This window comes from Heliconius melpomene, chromosome 20 (genome assembly GCF_056956725.1).
Source record: "Heliconius melpomene rosina isolate 202511_hmr_F chromosome 20, ASM5695672v1, whole genome shotgun sequence".
NCBI classification, from domain to species: domain Eukaryota; kingdom Metazoa; phylum Arthropoda; class Insecta; order Lepidoptera; family Nymphalidae; genus Heliconius; species Heliconius melpomene.
Window position 1 is genome coordinate 12,003,817 of NC_140408.1, and position 25,900 is coordinate 12,029,716.

The 25,900-nt window shown below is 35.7% G+C and overlaps 2 protein-coding genes across 5 annotated transcripts in view; both read left to right on the forward strand.

Moving 5' to 3' along the window:
* LOC146528030 (fatty acyl-CoA reductase wat-like) overlaps positions 1-9,237 on the forward strand; it is a 54,524-nt gene extending 45,287 nt beyond the window's left edge. The window contains exons 1-11 of one of the 4 annotated variants that reach the window (XR_014879141.1): positions 163-605; positions 1,031-1,124; positions 1,983-2,105; positions 3,013-3,167; positions 3,591-3,707; positions 4,223-4,332; positions 5,052-5,113; positions 5,742-5,952; positions 6,340-6,520; positions 8,090-8,541; positions 8,633-9,237. Coding sequence is in view for 3 of the 4 variants with exons in the window: in XM_085204022.1 (XP_085060148.1) it covers positions 496-605; positions 1,031-1,124; positions 1,983-2,105; positions 3,013-3,167; positions 3,591-3,707; positions 4,223-4,332; positions 5,052-5,113; positions 5,742-5,952; positions 6,340-6,520; positions 8,090-8,435 (1,509 nt within the window). In the remaining variant the exon portion in view is untranslated. Of the gene's footprint in view, positions 1-159; positions 606-1,030; positions 1,125-1,982; positions 2,106-3,012; positions 3,168-3,590; positions 3,708-4,222; positions 4,333-5,051; positions 5,114-5,741; positions 5,953-6,339; positions 6,521-8,089 lie in introns of those variants that run through there. The other 3 variants (XM_085204023.1, XM_085204022.1, XM_085204024.1) reach the window with 3 other exon arrangements.
* LOC146528032 (fatty acyl-CoA reductase wat-like) lies at positions 8,461-24,745 on the forward strand. The gene is made up of 11 exons (XM_085204020.1): positions 8,461-8,541; positions 11,822-11,976; positions 13,724-13,817; positions 15,105-15,227; positions 15,723-15,877; positions 16,730-16,846; positions 17,747-17,856; positions 18,496-18,557; positions 21,064-21,280; positions 21,954-22,134; positions 23,796-24,745. The coding sequence occupies exons 1-11, from the start codon at positions 8,539-8,541 to the stop codon at positions 24,139-24,141; spliced, it is 1,563 nt and encodes a 520-aa protein (XP_085060146.1). The 5' UTR covers positions 8,461-8,538; the 3' UTR covers positions 24,142-24,745.
* Positions 24,746-25,900: the final 1,155 nt, after the last annotated feature.

The following is a 25,900-nucleotide window of genomic DNA, read 5'->3' on the forward strand; positions in this document are numbered from 1 at the left end:
ATTAATTTATACATATACAGAATATACCATTTACATTTTTTTTATTTAAAATATTTAACCCAAAAAAATTTATATAACTGAAAAAAAAAATTGAAAATAGTAATATTTTTTAAAATATATATTATTCACATTTTGTTTTTTACCTTCACGCTGTATGCCACATATAACAGGGTAGGCAGAGGGAACCTAATATTAAGACACTTCATTCCCCACTTTCCATTATATTTGTGGCGGAACTCAACCCTGTCTTATTAGCTGAACGAGGAAATATAGTAAGTAGTGTCTAATATTGAAATGAATCTCTCGTCAGCAACGTAGTGCTTGCAATTTCTCATTGACAAAATATCTCTTTCCTGCCCAACCGGTGTTGCTGTAAAGGCCACTGGGCTAACAGCATTAAAGTACGAAACATAAATTAAATAAAATGACCTTATTTTTGTCCATTAGCTGGAGGTACTACAAAGTAAATCAGATATCAAAAGTGACAAGCACATCATGGACAATATAGAGGATTCACAGATACAGAAAACGTTTGCGGCATCTACCATCTTCTTGACCGGAGGTACTGGCTTCTTGGGGAAGCTTATGGTGGAAAAATTGTTACGGTTAGTTTCCCAAAAATATTTACTTTACATAGTATAAAATAATTACAAATGATGCTTCACGCTGAATCCCGCATATAGCACGGTAGGCAGAGGGAACCTAATGTTAAGACACTCCAATAATTTTACTATACGTGTATGGTTCGTTCGAGTCGTGGCAGCCCTGAAGTTAACCACGCTCCTAAGCCACGCTCCTAAGCTAACGATAAAGTAACTTTTATATTGCAAAGAACAACTCTTAAGATGTTCTTTTCAGCAGAACTGCCTTCCGAGCTAGTGGTAACCTATTACAAAATGCTTGCAATATGGTATTTGAATAAATAGTATATTTGAATTTAAATACAAGGTCACTTATGCTATCCTATCCCAGAAATAGGAGTCCTATCCTGCTATATACGGGCGTGAAGCTTCTTTTTTATTTTGTGCAGATGCTGTCCGAAAATTAAAAAACTATATCTCCTGACGCGACCAAAGAAAAATAAAGAAATAATGAAGAGATTGCAAGAACAGCTCGATGATGTTGTAAGTTTTAATGACTTACTGTCAACACACTCCGTTCTTCGTTATTGAAGAACATTTATTGAAGAGAAATTGTATGTTCAACATAACGTAATAGCGTAACTCACCACTGCATTTTGTTCTAGTAAAATGAAGAAATATTAAGGGTTTGCCAAAATACGATATTAAATATAAAACTGTACTTAAATAAAAGTCTAATCAAATCAAATTAGCTTCACGCTGTATGCCGTACTCGGCAGGGTAGGCAGAGGGAACCTGGTGTTAAGATACTTCATTCCCCATTTTCCGATGAATTTTGGAGGCAGGACCAGGAGTTTCGCCGCTCAATACGAGTGGCGAAACTCAATGTCGCGCTTTGCCTGGATACCAAAACGAAGAAAAGGAAACAAATTTAAATAAATATTTCATTTCCTCGAGTGGGGATCGAACCCACAACCAATCGCGTTTACAGTCACATTTTGTGCCTACTTTTGAGATTAGCGTGCATAAACTCACATACAAATAGACATACGTACAAAAATAAAAAAATCTATTACATTGATACATTTCCTAGTATTAGGTTTTCTTAGATATCTTCCATGTACAGACGACGATGCCAAGCCAAAAAGAATCCAACCAAAAAACAAACAAAGATTATTGCAATTGCCTATTTGCGACCTCTCGGACGCCCAAGGAAGCGCTGGTTGGATGTCGTGATGCAGGACATAAGAGCTAATGGTCTAACCACCGAGGACGCAAAAGACCGTGCAAAGTGGAGTAGGTTGAGTAGGAAGGCAGACCCTGGTAATAGCCGGGATTAATGCCAGGAAGAAGAAGACTAATTGTTTACCTTAGCATTTAGCATAATCGTTTCATTTACAGCTCTACGACAAATTAAGGAAGCAAATGCCGAATTTCATACAAAAAATTAGCATCATCCAAGGAGATATAGAACAGCCTTATTTGGGTATAAGCGAAGAGGATCGACACAAGATTATTAACGAGGTATGTTATACTTATTATATTATTAGCTATTAAAGCTAACAGCTTTTACCCCACATGGGGTAGCGAAAGAGAAGGAGCGTTAAACCTTATGGTATGCAGCTACACCTTTTCGCCTCGTCCATCATCACTGACGTCCATCGTCCGCCGTGTCATCAATCTCTTCCTATACGTCTTCCAGGGGACCTCTCTCTAGTATCAACGATTCCGAGTTGTCAAAGGTCAACCTAGGTCTCCTTCGATTTATCAACCATCTGAACAAGTTCTTCTTCATCCTCACCGTGACACCCGCGTTAGTAACTGCCCTTCTGTAAGGATTCGGTCGGATAACTCCGCCTGCTTCAGGCGACTCTGTATATCCTACGTCTTGGTCAATTCAATTGTTTGGTTGCATCTCCACAATTTGTAATTATAATTATTACAATATTATTTACACGTATGCAAAGGCGGTCTTATTGCTTTAAGCAATCTCTACCAGACAACCTTTGAAACATTACGGATAAATTGTAATGAGGAGAAAGGGGACAACGTCTCAGTGCAAATTTTATGAAATATAATTAAATATTATATAATATATAATAAACTAAGTCAATAATATAAAATAAACTTACACAAAATGTGTTTAATGTTTATATACTTTACACATACATAAATACATACATATATTGAAAAACAATATATACTTACACATATATACATACATACATAAAACGTACTGAGTATATATTTGTAGTATAATTTATCTTTACTCATAAATCATAATATCCTTTTGCTTCACAAGAAACTCCCTCTCTGCTTTGCGCCCGTATTTGAAACTTTGCGTATTAAGTAGCAGAACTCATCGCCACGATTTGTTTATTGAAATCGAGACCAAACTATATTATTAAAGACAAAAATATCGAAATTTCAGGTAGAATTCATTTTTCACGGAGCAGCAACAGTTCGTTTTGATGAAGCATTGAAGACAGCTGTGGCCATCAACGTGCGGGGAACCAGGGAAATTTTACTATTGGCACGTTCTTGTACCAAATTGCGTGCCCATGTGCATATTTCCACGGCTTACAGGTAAAACTTAAAAAAAAAATAGCTTCACGCTGAATCTCGCATATAGCGGGGTAGGTACTTACAGGGAATCTAGTACTAAAACATCCTATGCACCTCCAAAGAGACATTGCGTGTTAAATGGTGGACCTCAATGGCGCTTTGTGTTGTTACCAGAGCAAGGAAATGTAAATAATTTATTCCTCCGAGTGGAAATCGAACCCACAACTCTCATATTTACACCACGACGATATAAGTTAGGTTAAATTTTAGGTAAAAATAGAGTTTCTGTAGTTTAGTATTTACTTCCCTTCCATTCGTCACGGAAACTCTTTTCATTTGTTTTTTTTTCTGTATTAAAATAGCTTGCTATATAACTATCTATATAATTTTCAGCTTTAGGTGTATATAATATACCCATAGTCATATTATGTATTTTTCATTTAGCAACTGTCCATTGACAGAAATCGATGAGAAATTCTATGATAGAAACCTCTCCGGCGATAAACTCATTGATCTTGTGGAGAGCCTAGACGAAAAGACCTTGGACAGCATTACACCGGGGTTAGTACGAACTTTTACTGGTTTTCATAATTTATTATTCCCCTGGTAGTGTATGCATATTTTATATACGCATACACTACCAGCATAAAGAGTGCACGAAAATGTGATCATCATACAGTTATTTAATAATAGAATCTGTTTACGTAGTAGTAAATTAATGAATTAGTAATAAATAAAAACAACTAAACCGATTTAAGATACTAATGCTTAATTTTACAACATTTATATCAACAAGTATGTGACCACAATAACTCACGTACAAGGGTGTGACTGTAACGCAACGGTTGTGGGTCCGATCTCCACTCGAGGAAGTGAAATATTTATCTATTATTATAATATTTATCTAAAATTTTTATTTCCATTTCTTCGCTCTGGTGTCGAGGCAAAGCACCACTCAACGCCTTCCGTCCAGTGGCCGTCTTATCCCAGCGGGAAAATATGTGACTGTAAATACAGCGGGATGCAGCATGAAGACAACTAAATATAATTTAATATAAATTACACACTTTTTCCAGGTTATTAGGTGAATTCCCTAACACATACGCTTACACAAAATCGGCAGCTGAGGATATTGTACGGAAATATTCTCAAGGTCTGCCCGTCGCTGTATTTCGACCGTCTATAGGTAAATTTATTTATTTAATACTTAATTTACCTAATTTATTTATTTTATACCAAATAATACATTAAAAATAGAACTTTTTTCAGATGATTCTTCCAGGTAAACTTTACAATAAAAAAAAACAAAACACGCATGGGTATTGGTTGGTATTTAATCCATCCAAAAAATGATAAATTATTTATATATGGAGGCCGTCGTGGCGCAGCGGCGGAAGGGTGTGACTGTAACACGACGGTTGTGGGTACGATCCCCACTCCAGGAAGTTAAATATTTATTTACGTCTGGTGCCGAGGCCAAGCGCGGCGTTGAGTTCTGCCACTCAACACGCAATGCCTCCAGAATTCGGCAGCGAGTGGGGAACGAACTCTTAACGTCTTAACACTAGGTTCCCTTTGCTTACCCTGCTGTGTGCGAGATACAGCGTGAAGCTGATTTTTTTTTAAATTATATATATTAAAAACAGAAAAGTACCAAGAATATACCCCTGTGGGGACCCCTATACTGACTAATGACTCGGGAGATTTATTGCTATTCAAATCAACCCACAGAACCGTGTTAGATTAATAAGAGATCAGAAGATTTAGCGCACGTTCAAACGAAAATTACGCTGTTCCCTGTTTCCATCCCTTTTAAAGAACCTTCCTTCGGCCTTCCCTGTTCGTCCGTTCTTTTATAATATACATAATATGTATAATATATGCTCAAATTGATTTTGATTTCAGTGATCTCAACGGCACATGAACCCGTACCAGGTTGGATAGATAATGTGTACGGACCTACTGGAGTAAGTATTTTATATGCATGACGATTATAGAAAAATTCGATTAATTTAAAAAAAAAGTGTTTTAACCTATTAGATTAGATCTCCTTGTAGCGACATAGCATCTGTCTATAAATACAACAGTTGTGATTTCGATTCCCACTCGAGAAAATTAATTATTTAATATTTTCATTTCCCCCAACATGACAAAACGCAACATGCAACTACTATATATGGACCATTTATTTTGAAAGTGGTGTAAGTCCATTTTTGAGAAAAATGAGCTATCACGTAATTCATGCTTAATTTAATGTAATTTTTTTATATATAACTAGTCCGTGTTTAAACACGGACTAGTTATATATAAAAAAAAGAAATTAATTTCTCAAAAAAAAACCCACATTTTGAACAACTTAAAATCGGTCGGTAAATGAAATTGCATAATCATCGACATACTAACCTTTAATTTTCTCGAAACAAAAGAAAATGGACTTACACCACCTTTAAAATAAACGGTCCATATGTATGTACTTATTAATAGTAATAAATGTATAAAAGAACGATATAAATTAATCGAGGTTTTATAATTATTAGAAAATTAAATAAAAGGTGTATAGGGATACATGGGATGTTACTTTATTTTATTCCCCAGGTAGTTGTAGGCGGATCGGTAGGCCTTCTCCGTGTGTTACTTTGCAACCCATCATTGATAGCAGATTTAGTTCCCGGAGACTTCGTAGTAAACGGCTGTATAGCAACCGCTTGGAAGACAGCAAGAGACTATCCGGAAGAAGGAGCTCCAGTGGATAACTTGCCAATCACTTATAATTATGTTTCTTCGGAGCAGAATCCTTTGACTTGGGGTAAGGAACAATTATTTGGGCAGTTCGAGACTAGTAATAAAACCAAATAAGGAGTAAATAAAAAAACATTAAATAGACAAACGGATCGGAGATCGATAATTGTGGGCTAAATTTTAGGAAAAAATGTTTCTTATATGTCGGTATATCAGCAAGCTACCTATAGATTTCTATACGGCACCTGCCGGTTACGCCACTGTTAGGCGCGTCATCAATTCTTATTCATTCTACCCTATAACTTATTTGTTAATGAATATATAAAAGGCCGCACGGGCATTGTACGAGCACCGGGCAGTTTTGGTTCTGGTGTACCTCGGAGCACTACTCGTGCTCTGACACTGGCTGTCCTCGACAATTTGGATAATTAATAAACTATATCTCTATTTTCAGAAAGTTTCACGAACTATTCTGAAATGAACAGACGGAAAATGCCATTGATGCAAGCGACATGGATGTGCATATTTTGGCTAGAGCCTTCCAAGTTTCTATACAATTTCTATTTTGTCATCCTCCACTGGATACCGGCGTATATTATAGATTTCTTTCTTGTGATTATTGGGAAGAAGCCCATGTAAGTATATAGGGAACCGTACAGTATATAACAAAGTCAACTACAAATATACGAGGTGTGTTCAAAAAGTAAGGTGACTTTGTATTTTTAAGAAAAAATATTCATTTATTTATCAATATTTATGATGTCCCCTTCAAAGTAATCCCCCTCAGATACAATACACTTATGCCAACGGTTCTTCCAATCGTCAAAGCACTTCTCATAAGCACTTTTCGGTATAGCCTTGAGCTCTTCCAGCGATGCAGTCTTTAGCTCTTCAATCGTTGCAAATCTCCGTCCTTTCATAGGTCTCTTTAGTTTTGGGGACAAGAAAAAGTCACAAGAAAAAGTTATGACCCTTTTGAGTAAATCTGGGTCGTCGTTGACGTCATTCAACAGTTCTTGAGCGATGCTCATGCGACGGTTCTTTTGGTTAAAATTTAGCAATTTCGGAACAAACTTCGCTGACACACGTCTCATGCCCAAAACGTTAGAAAAAATTTCATGGCACGAGCCAAGCGATATACCAACATCCTCAGCAACTTCTCTGATAGTGATTCGACGATTTTCCAGAACAATTTTCTTCACTGCTTGAACGTTTTCATCAGTTGTTGACGTGCTTGGGCGTCCAGAGCGAGGCTCGTCATTGGCATCTTCCCGGCCATCTTGGAAGAGTTTGTACCACTTGTAAACATTTTTTTTACTCAGAACAGTTTCACCGTATGCCACTGTCAACATTTTAAGTGTTTCGGAGCACTTTATTTTATTTTTTACACAAAATTTGATGCAAATCCTTTGATCCATATTTTTCGATAGCAAGAAATCGCCGAGCACGCAAAACACTTATAACCTTTACGCCTCTCCCAACCAAACAAAAAATGCTATACACTTGAAACTTGGTACAGATGTTCGGGAAGAGTGTACCAACATAACAAAATAAAAAAATCGATAATCGAAAGTACGTTGCCCGCCAAATTTGAAAAGTCACCTTACTTTTTGAACACACCTCGTATATATAAAACAGAACACGATAAATACAAATTTGGAAAGAAATATTAAGTAAAACAAAGGAAGTGGAAAGCATCGACTGTTAGTTTTATAATATGACAACAAGGCGGTAGGTATAAATATTACGACACCCTACCGGTTCAGTCGACGGCAGCGAGCCCTTTCATATAAATAAACTAAATACGAATAATTACTACAAAATATATAAATCTATTAAATGTATGTATATAAATGATAAATAAATAAATTAAAATATTGAAATATATAAATGTCACATATTAAATAAACTATAAATATAAATAATAGTTCCCTAGTTCAATCTAGGAAATGAATTATTAGTTATTAATATTTTAATTTCGTCGCAACAAGGCAAAAGCCCGGCATTGAGTTCCGCCACTCTACACGCAATGTTTCGAAAAATTTGGCGGAAATAGGCGACTAGGTCTATTTGGTTCCCTCTGCCTACCCTGCTGTGTGCGGGGTACAGCGTGAAGCTAAAGGCTATTCTAGGCGTCTAACTTAGCTATGATCAAGATGACGTTACTTTAAATCTCGTTTAAGATTGACACACTTTAATTTCAGATTAAAAAAAACATACGTTAAAATAAAGATATTCTCCGCTGTCTACACTTACTTCACTCAACGGGAATGGAAATTTCACAACGGAAACACATTAAAACTGTACAAAGAAATGAATAAAACGGATAAGCAACTATTCAATTTTGATATGGAATCTTTAGTATGGGAAGAATATTTCTATGAATATGTAAAGGGCATTAGAATATATTTAATCAAAGATCCCTTAGACACAATACCTCAAAGTCGTAAAAAGCATTTTAAGTTAATGTTAATACATTATTTTTTACTTTCTGTAATATGTTTTGGACTATTTAAATTTGTATGGTTTATCGCGAAATTGTTTATTTAAGTTAATCCGTTAAGTTAATTTTTAGGCTCCAGTGTGATTTTTTCAATGATGAAAATGATGTTGTATGACAGTGTTAGCAGGTTCTATATGAAACCCGTATATAATGGTGTGTTTTGGTTTTGTTTATACATACATGTACTCGTATAATTTAAGTAATTATGTTTATTAAGTGATGACATAGTTGTGTATATTTTTAGTATAGCTCAATAGGTTAGTGTTGTCAAAGAAGCGAGAATTTTATACAGAATTATGACGAAGAAGTTCAAGGGGCTGATATACAAGAGCATCATCCGACCGGTTATTTTATACGGCAGCGAATATTGGTCGGCATTACCTCGGCACACTCAGGAGTTTCACGTCACGGAAATGAAGATGCAGAGATGGATTTGTTGGATGTCGTGATGCAGGACATGCGAACCAATGGTCTAACCACTGAGGACATCACAGAGAGTGCAAAGGAAGATAATAACATTATGGTCAATGGTCATGCATGTAGTGGGACAGCGCCTGACTGTAAGCACGATTGTTGTGGGTTCAATCCCCACTCCGGCAGATAAAATGTTAGGATAGTCTATAGATATATTTGCAATGACTGCATTAAGTTAGGTTCGAAATTATTTATCATTTTTTATGTGTAAATGCAATATTTTTTAAATATAAATATTTACTACATGGTAATAATTTTTCTGTACGTTTGTTTTGTTTTATTATTTTTATATACGAGTAAATCATTTCTCTGTATTTTTATAACGATTGGTATAAAAAATGTTATGTCATGTCAATATATATTTTTAATTTTTAAGTGTTTTTTTTAATAATGAGCACAAGCAAGACAATGTCTCGGTCTTAATAAATTCTTGTCATAGATAGAATAATATTTTTGTATAAATCAATATGTTAGAGTTTTGGAAGAAGCGAGTTCCAATCCTACTATGCTCAAATTTTTATACGGAATTATATTTTTTTTTTCAACTATACATTGAATTTTGAATTAACAATGTTGTTTAACCAAACGTGGTTTAGCTACCATGCTAAAACAATAATATTTAACTGAACTGAACTCATAATTCATTATAGTGTAGGTTACCCTTAAGAGATACACATATACTGACTTTTTTATATTCCTTACGAGTAAAGGCTATGTAACATTGCAGTGTATTTCTTAGTGACCCTTACGTAACAGAATGACAATAATAATCGACGATGTCCTTTTGTGATTTCAAAATAACCATGTTGTTCAAGTTTATATGGTACACACGATACTAAAATATAAAAAACTTTATAATTTTTGTCCTTCTATTTCATTAAATTTTTTTAATAAATAAAAATTTAAAAATATGATTTATTAAGTACAACAGTATAGATAACCATATTTTCCAAATTACACTTAAATAACATTAAATTAAAAAGAGGCAGTCGTGCCGAAACTAGGGAACGGAGTGTCTTATCACAAAGTTCCCTGCCTACCCTGCTGTGTGCGGGATCCCGCGTGAAGCTATTTAATTAATTATTATTTGCACTTAGGTATGTTTTTTTTTATATTATATATATATTTTTTTATATTTAATTTTTTTTCTCTACACTGTGGTTGCCAGAAAAATAAGTGACTCAGGCTGAGGTTGTCATCATTACAATTATTTTTTTTGATTCCGGATGACTGTAAGCAAAAGAGGCGAAATGCGCGCGCTTCTTTGTGTTATAAAAATACTATAATGTAATGTAGTTAAAGTCAATCTATAAACTACGTAATTAAATGTACTATTGAATTGTTTACAGGAATAGTCAACTGTATACTGTATCTTCCTGGTGTGGCGTCAACCATGTTAACTACTGTATTAAATATAAATGAATTCTGATTTTTGAACTATTGTATTATCCACAATAGATGAATTAATTTATAGCATTAGCGTCACATTATAATTTAATTTAAAAGAATATTCAGAAACAAAGAGTTCAATGTGAGGAAGTGCAAAATAAAAATCTAAATCACAATAAGTGTATATTATAATTTTTAAATTGTAGTCAATATCCCTATTGTATTCAAATTATTCATTTAAAAAAAATAAAAAAATGTAGTCTATTTTTTTAGGTCTAAGTAGGTCGTGAAATTAAGAAATATAGATAGATGTTTAGGACACTACAGTAGCTGACGGTAAACCGTCGCGTCGCGTCGGTAGTCGATGCGTGACCGGCTGCCTTGACAATTTTTCGTGTAAAGTGATATATTCATTTATATACATTTACAGTGATTTACTGTGTCTCGTATGCAATTTTCGGGTTCGGTTCTTTATTTAGCAATTTTTATACGAGATTTTTTTTATGAATAAGGTAAAATAGTATACATATATATATATAATTTTATTCGTTTTAACAAAATAATTATTGTAAAAAAAAATTAAATAAATAAATTAAATAAATGAATTTATTTAATCTATTTTTTTCTATATTGCCTATAAAAAATCATGAATACAAGATTTATGCTATTTACAATATTTTATATGCAGTTCTTTAAAATATTTACCAAAATTTAAAAAATATATCGTTTTTGAAATTATTATTTTTTTAATTATATATTATATATTTTTTTTCTACAGCTTCATGCTGTATCCCGCACACAGTAGGGAAGGCTAAGACCTCCGTTCCCCATTTTCCACCGAATTTACAACTGTCGCGATACAGTCACACCCTTGTGCCCAAGCGTTACGACTTCCTCAAATCGGCCGCCTAATAAAAAGGATAGTGAATGCCAAAATTATTTATAAATATATTTAATTTATTATAACGATAATAATTTGTATATGCATCTTTATAAATTGTTATATTTATTTTCGAAAATAAAACTTATTGTATTATAATAATTTACAATTATTGTAAAATAATTACTTACGACTACATATATATTATTTAATACAATATCTTAACCTAAGGCATTGACTAATAGTCCTCAACATTTCAGATTTGCTAAAATAATGTAAGTCTGGGATGTTGTGATGTTGGGATATTAGTAGTAGAACGAAAATGTATGAAAATGTATATAAATTCAAATATTATATTTCATTTCCTCGGGTGGGGATCGAACTTCACGAATTGTTCCGTATATTGTATGGTAGGTACAGTAAGTGTTCAGACACTCCGTTTCCTACTCTCCGCCCAATTTTCCGAGATATTGAGTGTTGAGTGGTAAAACTCGCCGCTACGCTTTGAGGATTTGAAAATGTTTCATTTTCTTGAAAATTAAAATAATCGGACCCACAATCATTGTAGGTTAAAACTAAAACGACCATCTCCCAGGGACTCAGTATCCTCTTCCCTACCTAACCGGTGTCGCCGTAGGGTTAACAACATTAACCTGAAGTATGAAAAAATACCTTATTTTTGTCCACCAGATGGAGGTACAAATTAAAACAGACATCAAAAGTGACAAGCACATCATGGACAATATAGAGGATTCACAGATACAGGCAATGTTTGCGGGATCGACCATCTTCTTGACCGGAGGTACTGGTTTCTTGGGAAAACTTATGGTGGAAAAATTGTTGAGGTTAGCTTGCAAAAATATTTACTTGACATAACATGAATCAATTACAAATAAAGCGTCATGCTGTATGCCGCATAAAGCATGGTAGGCAGAGGGAACCTAGTGTTAAAATACTCCCTTCCTCCATCCATCCATCAGCCTTTTAAGGTCCACTGCTGGACATAGGCCTCCCCCAATGCTCGCCACTCCGTCCGGTCCTGCGCCCTTTGAATCTAGCGGGTTCCCGCTGTCTTCTTAAATTCGTCGGTTCACCTGGTTGGAGGGCGGCCTGTACTCCTTTTGCCGAGACGTGGTCGCCATTCGAGGACCTTTCTTCCCCATCGGTTGTCGGTCCTCCTGACAATATGGCCTGCCCCTTGCCACTTCGAATTCTGTCGCGTAGAGAAATACCTAGCATAGCTCTTTCCATCGCTCGCTGAGCGACTTTTAGCCTGTGGATAAGGCTTGCGGTGAAAGACCACGTCTCAACGCCATACGTTAACACTGGCAACATACACTGATTGAACATTTTGACTTCAGGCACTGAGGTATACTGGACAAGAAGATATTTTGCAGTTTCGCAAACGCTGCCCAGCCGAGTTGGATTCTACGAGTGACCTCTCTCTGAAAGTTGGACTTACCCATTCGGATCACTTGTCCCAGGTAGATGTACTCGTCAACAACTTCCAGAGGTACGCCTTCAACAACGACCGGTATGGGTGTAACATGGACGTTAGACATGATCTTTGTCTTGTCCATGTTCATCTTAAGACCCACCCGTTGTGAGGCGGTATGGAGGTCCCCTAGCATGGTACTGAGTTCCTCCAGAGACTCTGCCAAGATTACTATATCATCGGCAAATCGAAGGTGTGTTAAGTGTTCGCCATTGACGTTAATACCATGGCTGTTCCACTCCATCAGCTTAAACACGTCTTCCAGTGCAGCGTTAAACAGTTTCGGGGATATTACATTCCCCTGTCGTACTCCGCGCTGCAGTGGAATAGGTGCTGTTCTTCCGTCGTGGACACGGACTGACATGGTCGCGGCTTTGTATACACACTTCAATACTTCGATGTATCGATAGTCAATCTAGCATCGTTGGAGAGATTCTAGTACCGCCCAGATCTCGATAGAATCGAAGGCTTTCTCATAGTCCACATACGCAACACATAGCGGCAGGTTATACTCCTCGGTCTTCTGTATGACCTGCCGTAGCGTATGTATGTGGTCCATGGTACTCTAGCCTTTTCGGAAACCGGCTTGTTCGGGAGGCTGGAAGTCGTCAAGTCTGCGCGCGATACGATTTGTAAGAACCGTTGAAAAAAGCTTATAAATGTGGCTCAAAAGCGCGATAGGTCTGTAGTTCTTTAAAAGAGCTCTATCGCCTTTTTTGAAGAACAAGACCACCACGCTGCTACTCCAATCTTCCGGAACAGTTCCGCTACTGATGACGGTATCGAATAATTTTTGTAGCACCACTAGGAGGGGTTTACCTCCAGCTTTTAGTAGCTCTGCTGTAATACCGTCATCACCCGGTGCTTTGTTGTTCTTAAGCTGATTAAGGGCTCCTCTAATTTCGTACAGGCTGACGTCCGGAATATCTTCGGTATAGCGTCGGGTCAATTTGGCTCTCTTGTCATTCACCAATTTGGGAACAAGAGGTTTCGTGGATTTATATAGGAATCTCCCTTCCTCAATTTGCGCCAAATGTCGATCGAAAATTGCTACAACGGGGTGCAGCGTGAAACTAAGTGTCTATTTTATTTTTCAGATGCTGTCCAAAAATAAAAAAGCTGTATCTACTGTCGCGGCCAAAGAAAAATAAAGAAATAATGACGAGATTGCAAGAACAGTTCGAGGACGTTGTAAGTAACCACTGCTAACACACTAGGTTCTTCGTTATTGTAAAGCGGAGAAATTAACATTTTAAAGAGACACAATCATTTACAGTAACTAATTTTCAAAGGAAATTTGAACAGCAATGACAACAAGTATGGGCAGACTCGACCGGATTATTACCGCCCGGCATTTAAAACTCGCGTTAAGTAGTGACTTTATGCCACTGCGTTTCGCATTAGAGAATTCCGGGTTCCGGCGCCCACTCAGGAATATGATAGCGGCATTTGGAAAAACCTACCCCAGATGGGTACCAGCATCTCTGATGCTGGAGAATTCCTCCTTGAATCTTCAAGATCAGGCTGTTCTTCGAATTCTGGGTTGGGCACAGTACTGTGCTACACACAAGGCAAACAAAGTGTACGCTACATGGCAACCGCTACCATGCTTAACGTGGACTTTCTAACGTCAGGGGTCTAGTTCCAACCTGAATGCCGGCCACCACCACATTGAGGTGGCATGACTGGCCTTGTTATTTCTGACGGAGACTCAGATTTTCCCGACCGAGCGACACAGCCAATCTTCAATACAAAATAGAACATAATTTACACCTCATGCCGGGGTCAATCTCCAATTCTGAAGGTTGGGCGCTGTCAACTATTTAACTCTCTATTGGCTCGAACGATCGTGTCCGAGTCTACTCTTGCCTGTACAGTTCCTACAGTAGTAATGCAGAAACGGGTCGACTCGCGGAGCACATGCAATCGGCTATAGACTATATATGCTCTCACTGGTTCCCTCCATCTAGGTCTTGATACTTGTCGTTTTTTATGCGCACTACTTGTGTTACACGGGGTCGTGTGCGGCGTTGATTATTAACCGTCGGCTGCCTTGTCTTTTTGTATAAAAATATTTTCCATGTACAGGCAGCGATCAGTCACAATTTTATGTGTAATGCGTAGTATGTACTTGTATAGATTAGAAATTGGCAATAATCTTTATTTTCAAATACATATTATAATAAGTATTAAATTTCGCATTTAACATTTATAGAAAAACTGGCTTTCATCACGCGGGTTGGCCAACATATTCCCAACCTTTCTATATTATAGTGGCCCTAATTCTATTATTTTAGCTCTATTTCTTCACGCTGTATTCCGCATAAACTAGTGGAGGCGGAAAATAATTAGTACTAAGTCACTCTAAATAATTCATTCGTTTTCTATACTATATATTATGTTTAAAATATAATTATAATATAACACTAATTGTTTACTTTATATATTTCATGTTAAGCAAAATCATTTCATTTACAGCTCTACGACAAATTAAGGAAGCAAATGCCGGACTTCATGGAAAAAATTGGCATCATCCAAGGAGATATGGGAAAGCCTGATTTAGATATAAGCGAAGAAGATCGAAATAAAATTATGAACGAAGTATGTATACTTATTTTCAAAACTTATAGCTTTGATCCTACTTGGGGTGGTCAGAGACAAGGAGCGTCAAACGTTACAGTCTCTACATATCTCTTTAGTCTCATCCACTGACGTCTAACTTCCTAATGTCTTTCGGAGTTCCTCATGTTTTTGATGTGATCTTCGTCCAATATTATCGATTCTGTGTTCTCAAAGGTCAACCTGGGTCTGTGAAGAGGGCTAGGTTGACGCAATTAATTGCGGATTCGGTCGGGAAATCCTCTTGCTTCAGGCGACTCTGCACATTCTATGTCTTTGTCAATTCAAGCGTTTGATTCACACGTTGTAATTATAATTATTACAATATTATTTACAACAGCAAAAGTGTCATTGGTTAGAACCTAACGTTGCAATTTGTCTAGGGAAGCGGACAAATATTGCAGTGCGCACGACGGATGATAATGACAAAAAATCTAGACAAAACCATATTATTTAATACATAAATCTAAATTTCAGGTAGAATTCATCTTTCACGGAGCAGCAACAGTTCGTTTTGATGAAGCACTAAAGACAGCTGTCACCATCAACGTGCGGGGAACTAGAGAAATTTTACTATTGGCACGTTCTTGTACCAAATTGCGTGCCCATGTGCATATTTCTACGGCTTACAGGTAAAAGTAAAAAAAGATTCACACTGTAAGTTGTGCTTTCAGATTCAGTGCTTGTAACTTAAGATAATTATTGTTAACATTAATTGTAATTACAAAATTTTAAAAATTTAAAAAATTGTAATTACAAAACTTACATGAGTTTTGTATTTTAAATGAAGTGTTATTCTTATTTGGTTCATACTACGAGTATAATAATATATACAGGGTGGAAGAGGTAGCGCTTCTTTTGTTGAAACTGCATATTGGGTAATATATTTCAAACCCACACCTAAGAAATTAATCAAGGTACCTCAACAGTTTGGACGTAGGATTTTTTTTTCATTTCACGATTTTTATCCATACCTGTATTTCGTGTGACGCACACATACGTGTGCGACGTTTCCGATTTGACAGGTAAGTGTGTGCGTGCCTATGTTATACTTTACAAATGGCGTTTTATTTTAAAACGATAATTTTATTATTTATTTTGTTTGAAAAAATAACTTTTTCATTTTTGGGAATTATTTTTTTTCCGAATTATATTAGGCTTTTATAGAGTAGTTAAAACTGTGGTTTCATTTAAAGTGGTGCTGACAATTCCACCCTGTATATCTCACTTTTTTAGAGAATTTTTTTTCAAAATTAGAACTTAGGGCAATTCTAATTACCGTTCATGTGAATTCAAATCCCGCTATGTTCAAATTTTAATATTTTTCTTTCCTTAGTGAAGACAAAAAGCATTTAAAAAAAATAAAGTTCTATTCGGTTGCTTTTTTTTCTTTATTTAAATACTTCAAACAGACTCTTCTCATCTTTGATTTTAGATAATGTAATATATTCGTTATTCAATATTTAATACGATTTTTATTTTAGCAACTGCCCATTAAGAGAAATCGATGAAAAATTCTACGACAGTAACCTCCCTGGCGACAAACTTATTGATCTTGTGGAGAACATAAATGAGGAAACCTTAGCCAGTATTACACCTGGGTTAGTATAGACTTTTAGTGCATCCATCTGTCTGTCAAGATAATTTATCTCGTATCGTATGGAAATATCGTAAGTTTAAATTTACAACGAATGTTCTAGCTTCTAGTTTATGCATCGTTATAGCTGCATTTTGCATGAAATTCGGCGCACGATCTAAATCTATAGGGCACTATCCCGTTTATAAACAATTTTGAAATTTGGCCACGTGACAACTTGCAATTCAAATAAAGGAAAAATCCAAATAGTGAATATCTGTAGATATTTCATAGAAAGCAAATTACAAATTTACAATTGTAGTTCACTTCATACACTTCCCGTTAAGAATATATCTTCTCTATCTTGAGATTATATTTTTTAGTAAGTCCGATTAAACTAATTACGCTATCGACAAATGTATCCTTTGTCGAAACACTTGATATTACTATGACTTTGTCAGGCAGTCTTGTGGGATAATTGGTCTCTCTCTCTTTGAAATACATAAGATGGTCTGTCTCTATAGTTACTTTATCCTCTCCTTCTGGTCGGATTTACATAAGCCCCGAGATGTGATTCTTCTCCTCAAGCTACGCTTGATGTTCGCCAAGCCGTAGCATGCGTCCGTTATACGTAGCCAGAAACAATTGGTGTCGATGGCCTACCATAGACAGGAGATTGTTAGCACGCTCTGTCCCACTCTTACCAGAGTCGACACCTGGACTTGGAATAGCGGAGCGACCGGCAACAGAGGGCCATTGTGTGTGTACCCTTGAGGATATTGCCCGTAATCACCACGAGGAGCAGGAGTATTCTTCTTCACCCAGCGGAACGTGAACATGTTCTTCTTGACTATAGACGCAGTGTTCCACATACAGCGTATGGTTAGAACATATATCATTTAATATAAATTACGCACCTTTTCAGGTTATTAGGCGAATTCCCCAATACATACTCGTACACGAAATCGGCAGCCGAGGATATTGTACGGAAATATTCTCAAGGTCTGCCCGTTGCTGTATTCCGTCCGTCTATAGGTAAATTTATTTATTACGTCATTACCCGACAATACATACATAAAAATAGATGTAATGATTTTCATTTTGTGCAAATGCGGCCTTATCACAGATGATTCGTCCAAGCAAGCATCATTTCATAATTACGTGGAACCTCTTTCCGAGTACGTTGGAAACATATAGACGGTATGTTTTTATATCGTATTTGTTTTAAAAACGTTAACCGCTTCCGATTTCTAACAATATTATATTTATTTTATATTTGTTACGAGTCTTAGTCTTACGGATGCAGGGGGCCAAAATATCTAAGTGCCCTCAAACTGTCAACCTCACCTGCCCGTGGTGCATCATGCTGATCTACGAATGAGGCTCTGACGACCGAACGATGGCGGTATAACCATCCCATCAGCCAGGCTTCAAATTAGGCTGGTGACGGGTAGTGTGACCAGTGTAAGTGGGCCAGGCCCTGCGCTCGCCAATACGCATTTACAAAGCGTGGCGAGTAAGGGCAACACTTCCCATGTCAGCACATAGAAAGAAACGGCCCCTACTATTCCCTACTATCGTGGTGGGATGAATCGTAAATTTAAAATAACTTATAATATTATCGTCCCTTCGTCTTATACATATAATATATGTTCAAACTGATTCTGTTTTCAGTAATCTCAACGGCGCAAGAACCCGTACCAGGTTGGATAGATAATGTGTATGGACCTACTGGAGTAAGTATTTTATATACTCGTACGTATGAAAAATATATCAAAAATACGTTTAAATAAAACAAGTGTTTTAAACTTATTAGATTAAGGCCGTCGTGGCGTCACAGCGTCTGATTGTAGACGTGCCGGTTGTAGGTTCGACTTTTACTCAAGAGAATGAATAATTTTTAACATGACATCGGCGTTGAGTCCACGCCACTCGACGTACAATATCTCGAAAATAGATAGAAAGTATTGGAAAGGAAAAATGAAAAAAAAAAACGTGAAGCTAAAAAATATATATTAGGTATCTTTATCACCTATAATGAAAATAATAGAAACTATTTTTGAGTCCAAAGTTCAAATCAATGTTTATTTTTGCGAAATTTTAAAAAATATTATTTCTATGAAAATGAGGCATGCAGACAGATTGTGATATAAGCACGACAGAGAATGTGGGTTCAATTCCCAATGGAGGATAGGAAATATTTTATATTATATTAATTTCTTTTCTCTTGTTACAAGGCAAAACGCGGTTTTGAATTCCGCTACTCGACACGTAATACTTTCAGAATCCGGGGAAAAGTAGGGAATGGGAGCGGAGTGCTTTAACATTAATTTCCTTGTGCCATTTGCTGACAGTCTGAGTCCTTTATGGTTTTGCCTAGCTCTGAATCCTCTTAGCACTATGTTAGAAGATTCAGGTTTAGGCTTTCGTCTTCGCCGGGGGGGTAAGGTCATATCTCACTTGCTGTACATGGATGATCTGAAATTATTTGCGTCAAAACGTTCTGATCTTATGCGGCTACTAAAGGTAACTCAAACTTTTAGTAGTGATATAAGAATGGATTTTGGCGTCGATAAATGTGCTAGCATGCATGTAGTGCGGGGGAGTGTGATAAGATCTGATAATATTTGCATTTCAGATTCTGTTTCCTTCAGAACTCTTGGTGAAGGTGAGACTTATAAATATCTTGGAATGTCTGAAGCATTGGGTATTGATGAGCGGAGCATAAAGCAATTGGTGAAGGAGCGTTTCTTTAGTCGCCTGAAAAAAGTGCTTGGCAGCCTTTTATCTGGTGGCAACAAGGTGCGTGCTTTCAACGGTTGGGTTATGCCGCTTTTAGCCTATACTTTTGGCATTGTAAGATGGACGCAGACTGAGTTAGACTCCGTAGATCGCCAAATACGTAAATTGTTGACGACATACCGAATGCACCATCCGCGTTCGTCTGTAATGAGACTGTATATCCCGCGTGAGTGTGGAGGTCGTGGCTTTTTGAATGTCAAGAACCTCCATAACCACGAGGTATGCAGTCTTAGAGAATATATTCTCAAGATTGACGTGGATATGCACAAGGATGTGGTAACAGTTGACAAAGGCCTTACTCCTCTTTCCTTGGGCAAAGAGAACTGGCGTCGGCCTGTAGTACTTACTACTTCTGATCGCATGGCTGTATGGAAGAGCAAGGAGTTGCATGGTAGATTCCATAGAGCCCTAGTGGGCCAGGACGTGGATACTGCTTCATCATTATCTTGGTTACAGTTCGGGGATCTTTTCGGAGAAACTGAAGGTTTTGTCTGTGCAATTATGGACGAAGTTATCAAGACACGGAACTACCAGAGACATATTATGAAAGATGGCACTATCGACATCTGCCGGGCGTGTCATCGACCTGGGGAGTCCCTCAGACATATTGTCTCTGGTTGTTCTCATGTTGCTAATGGTGAGTATTTGCATAGACACAATCAAGTAGCCAAGATAATACACCAGCAACTTGCTCTTCAGTATGGCCTTGTAGAATTGGAAGTGCCTTACTACAGGTACAATCCCATGTCAGTTCTTGAAAATAGCTGTGCTTTGCTCTACTGGGATCGGTCTATTATTACTGACAGGTATATTGTTGCCAATAGACCTGATATAGTACTAGTAGACCGAGTGGCGCGCCGCGCAGTGATTGTTGACGTTACTATCCCACATGATGAAAATCTCGTGAAGGCCGAAAAAGAAAAACAATCTAAATATTTGGACCTAGCCCATGAGATTACCGCCATGTGGGATGTCAATGCGACTATCATTGTGCTGATAGTGGTTTCGGTTAACGGTTTAATAGCGAAAAGCCTCGACCAACACCTTAAGAGGCTATCGCTTAGCTGTTGGATCGAGAACCGGATACAGAAGGCAGTATTACTTGAGACGGCACGTATTGTGCGGAGGTTCCTCTCTCTGGAGCCCTAGCCACCGATGGCTTGGACCCTTGTCCCGCCCTCGGAAGAGTGGTTTTTTTATATTTTTAAATGTATCTTTTTTTTTTATATAATAATTTATATTTAAAAATGTAAAATTGATTCACTAATTTAATAAAAGTATATGCTGTATAACGTATAAAAAATCGACATAAATTGTCTAAATAATTTGAACACATTAAGACCATCGTGATGGTACGAGATTGAATTGGGGAAATTAAGCTTATTTTAATATAACCGCGGTGTTAAATTAGGATAAAAGATGTTTTTTTTTATGTCCCAGGTAGCAGTAGGCGCAGGGGTAGGCCTCCTCCACGTGTTACTCTGCAACCCATCAGCAATAGCTGATCTGGTTCCCGGCGACTTCGTAGTGAACGGCTGTATAGCAATCGCTTGGAAGACAGCAAGAGACTATCCGGGAAACCATGAAGAAGCTCCAGTGGATAACTTACCGATCATTTATAATTATGTTTCTTCGGAGCAGAATCCTATGACTTGGGGTAAGGAATAATTTAATGCAATTTTTTAGGATAATTTGTTTTGTATAGGGTAATGTTGGATACAGAGTCTAGTAATATAACTAAAGTCAATAAAACCAAAGAGGGAGTAAAATAAAGAAAAAAAATAGACTAACAGTTGAACTGAAGCGAAAAACTCATTATGTTTATCTAATATCTCATAATTTGAAGTTTTGAGTGGTATTATTTATTTAATCGTTAATTATATACACGGGGGAAAAATTGTATTAGACTTTTATAGAGTTAAAACTGTGGTTTCATTTAAAATGGTGCTGACAAAAACACTCTGTATATGTATCCCGGTCTTACGAATAAATAGACAATTGATATTTTTCAACTTCAATTTAAGTCAAAAATATAGAGGCTGCCATGACACAATAGTACTGCGTCTTACTGTAAACGCAACGTTGTGAGTTCGATTCCCACTTGAGGAAATAAATTATTTCTTCGTTCTGGTACCAAGAGCAAAACAAAACGCGGCATTGAGTCCCGGCAGTCAACACGCAATTTCTCGAAAATTTGGCATAAATTGAGGAATGTAGTGTCTTATTACTAAGTTCCCTTTACCTACGCTCGTAGTTACGCACGGGATACAGCGAGAAGCTAAAAACAATAGTCAAAATCCTCCAAAATAACACAATATCTCTAATTGCAGAATTATTCTTGAAAAAGTGTGAAGTGCACAGAGCGAGAGCGCCATTGATGCAAGCTACGTGGATGTACCTATTTTGGCTAACATCTTCTGAATTTATGTACAATTTCTATTTTTTCGTCCTCCACTGGATACCGGCGTATATAACAGATTTCTTTCTTGTGATCATTGGGAAAAAGCCAATGTAAGTATAGAGGGAACCATATCGAATTTTGAATATATTTTTTTATGAATTTAAAACGCGCGGAGCGCGTGCCAAGTTCTGGGTTTCAGAACTGGCGAGCAGCACCGTGTGTTATTTTACACGAACCATTTGAAGCCACTTTTTACCTATTCGTAACTCAAAAACTATTCCACCTAAACCTATTATATTTGGCTCAAATATTTAGACCCCCTACCTGTATACGTGCATAAAATTTCATAAACACAGCTCAAACAGTTATTCAGATAATAACGTCCAAAAATCGTTAATTTTTAGGGGGGTGACTGACCTATAGACCTTAATGTTAACCAAGTTCCAGATGACCTGGAATGGTGAAATTTAGCATCCGGTTAAGTAATTGGGTGTATGTAAAGGAAAAAATCCGAAACTAGTATTTTTTTAATATTTTCTTATAATTTTTCAATAAATAGATTTAATTAGGAACATTTACTTATAGCGCCTGTAGTGAAAGCATAGCAATCAAAGTTCATGATAATTGATTTTTAGGCTTAGCGCCTGCCAACAAAATAAGAGCAATGCATTATTTATATATGTTACTTTAATTTATGTCACACGTTAGTAAATATTTTATTTGTTTTGTAGACTAACTTCACTTTTACTTACGTAAGCCATCTAAAACAACACGATGCTTTCAAGTATATTCTAAGATAAGATATGTCTCCATTTGTAGCTAAAAATGACACTAATTTATTTCCTGAGAAAGCCTGCCATCATGTGGACTTCAAGGGATTCACGTAAAAATATACAAATATAATAAATGGATTAACATCCTTTATTATTATTTATTATAATTTAAACATATGTTTTAGTACTTATTATACTAAGAGTATTTGCATATTCGATTAACGTATTTGATATTAAATTATTATTACAATATTTAAGTACTAAGTCCTATATAAGATCCTATAAGGGTTCTGTTTTATTGCTTTCGAGGTACAGAATCCGAAAACAGAAAAAAAATTACACTAAAAAATAAATATAAAAAAAAATAATTATATTGATAGAAATATAAATAGAATCTGAATAGAATAGAATTTGAATACATCCATTTATATCGATGTAAATTAATTTGAAAACTAGCCAAGTCAGATATTACACATAAATAAAGTCTCCAAGTTGTAAGAAGAATGGGCATTTTCAGTTGTTATAAAATAATTTATATTGTTAAAAATAAATTTCAGGACTGACCATTGAACTTGGCATACATTTACATCTCACTTCTTTTATCGCTGAAAGCATACGTTTTATTACAGAACTTGGCTTTCATTTTACATTTATGTTTTTGATGGGATTATTATTTTACATATAGACTTTTTCTACTTTATTTTAAAATTAAATTTACTTGTTTTCCGTTGTTCCGAAAATAATTAGTACCAGTGTTGTATCTATAAATAAAAAGTTTTAAAGCATCATTTCAAAAATTTGAGAATCATTTCTTAAAGTAATTTAAGTAATTACTAACTAAATAAAAAAGAAGCAAAATGAATCATAGTCATTTCATTTTTTTTATTAGTAATTAGTTACTAATTAACATTAAATTATTCAAAAAATATATTATCCTAGTCTAACTTAATTATGACGTAATTAACGTCCCGTTACAAAGGTTGACACTTTAATTTCAGATTACAAAAAACATACGTCAAAATAAAGAAATTCTCCGCTGTCATCGCTTACTTCGCTCAGCGGGAATGGAAATTTCACAACGGAAACATTTTAAATCTGTACAAAGAAATGAATGAAACGGATAAGCAAATGTTCAATTTTGATATTGAATCTTTTGTATGGGAAGAATATTTCTATGAATATGTAAAGGGCATTAGATTATATTTAATGAAAGATTCCTTAGACACAATACCTCAAAGTCGTAAAAAGCATTTTAAACTAATGTTAATACATTACCTCCTACTTTCTTTAATTTGCATTGGACTATTTAAATTTGTATGGTGTATCGCGATTTTTTTTATGTAAGTTATTCCGTTAAGTTAATTTTCAAGCTCCAGTGTGATTTTTGTGATTGGTATAAAGGGCTTGATGTTGTGTTAGCACGTTCAATATAAAAGATGTTTGTCATATATAGTATATGTAGGTAATTATGCTAATTTAGTGATAAAATAGTTCATTTTTAGTTAGTATAGTTCAATAAGTTAGAATTTTGGAAGAAGCGAGTTCCAATCCTGCTTTGCTAAAATTTTTATACGGAATTATAATCATTTTTCCAACGTTGAATTTTAATATAATATATTATTTTAACAAAGTATATTATACTTTTTAAATTATATAAATATTCATTTAAACTTCAATTAATCCAGTTACTTTTAGCTGTTCACTAAATCTTGGTGTTTTATTTAAATTATTGAAATTATTGAAATCTTGTAATTAATGTTCAAATCGTCACTACTATTGCATGTCATAGCTCCTAAATTACACAGTACCTATATCGTATTTCTCTCGAGATGCTTATCATCTATTATAAACTTTACTTCTACAAGGGTACTAAGAAACATTTTGTAATCTATTTTACATATTTAGAAATGAATTCAATTATTTTTAATAATAAAATGCGTCTATACTTTGTGTTTAATTTTATTCGTCATTCCTGTCACCAATGATTCAAAGTTCTTGTAAATTCAAATCTAATTCCTCGATCAGTCTCTGGTACTATGTAGTGAAATTATTTACAGATATTAAATTTGTTAAGCCGCCAGCTTAAAAACAGTGTGCGTGCTCAGTTGGTATGGGTATGTCGAATGAATGATTGACGAAAAAATAGCAAAAGAGATTTATGGTGGAAAAGTGAGTAAAAGAGGTAAGGGAGAGAGGTTGAAATTCGAAAACATAGTATCAAAGATACTGGAGGGAGGTCACTTAAAAAGCACCCGGAGGCACTAGGGGCGTTAGGGTAGGGCGAGGCTGGGCGACCGCCCAGGGGCGCCGGATAGAAAGGGCGCCGTAGACGCTCGTTTAGGGCGCTTTGAGCAAAGATGTATTGGGTATTTGCTGCCCGGTGCGGCTTAGGGGACTTGATGTCCTTTAAAATGGCCTAAGATCTAAAAAAAAAAAACAAAGTCATCGTCGTCTTTGATATCTAAAAAAAAAAACAAAGTGATCTTAACAACTTTGAAAATAAAATTGCAGAAAACATAGACTTTGAATGCCTAATAAAAGAGTTCGCAGATAGAAAGGCTAGAAGAATAATAATAATAATAATAATATAATACTTTATTGCACAAATAAGAAGAGAAAAAAAAAATACAAATCATTAGAAACACGATTAACAAGTGTGCAATGGCGGCCTTATCACTAAAAGCGATTTCTTACAGGCAACCAAAGAAAAACGGAAGGATTAAATTTAGAAAAGAAGGCAGAAAGGTGCAAAAAGTACATAAAATATATAAAAACCAATATTCAGAGAACACAAAATAGTTTAATACATTTATACATACATATCTACATATATACATACATATCTACACAAATGCCTACATATATACATATATACATACATACAACAATTAAAGATAAATACATATATAATTATAATATTGTCGTTTTATGAATTGAGTTGGAGATAGTAAAGTTTAAGACGTCGTTTAAAAATCCCAATTGACTGAGACCGTCTTACTTCCAGCGGCAACTTATTCCATAGCTTTACTGTTTTAACCGTAAAAGAGTCACTATAGCATTTCGTGTGGCATAGAGGAATTTCGAGGATATGGTTAAGGTGGGA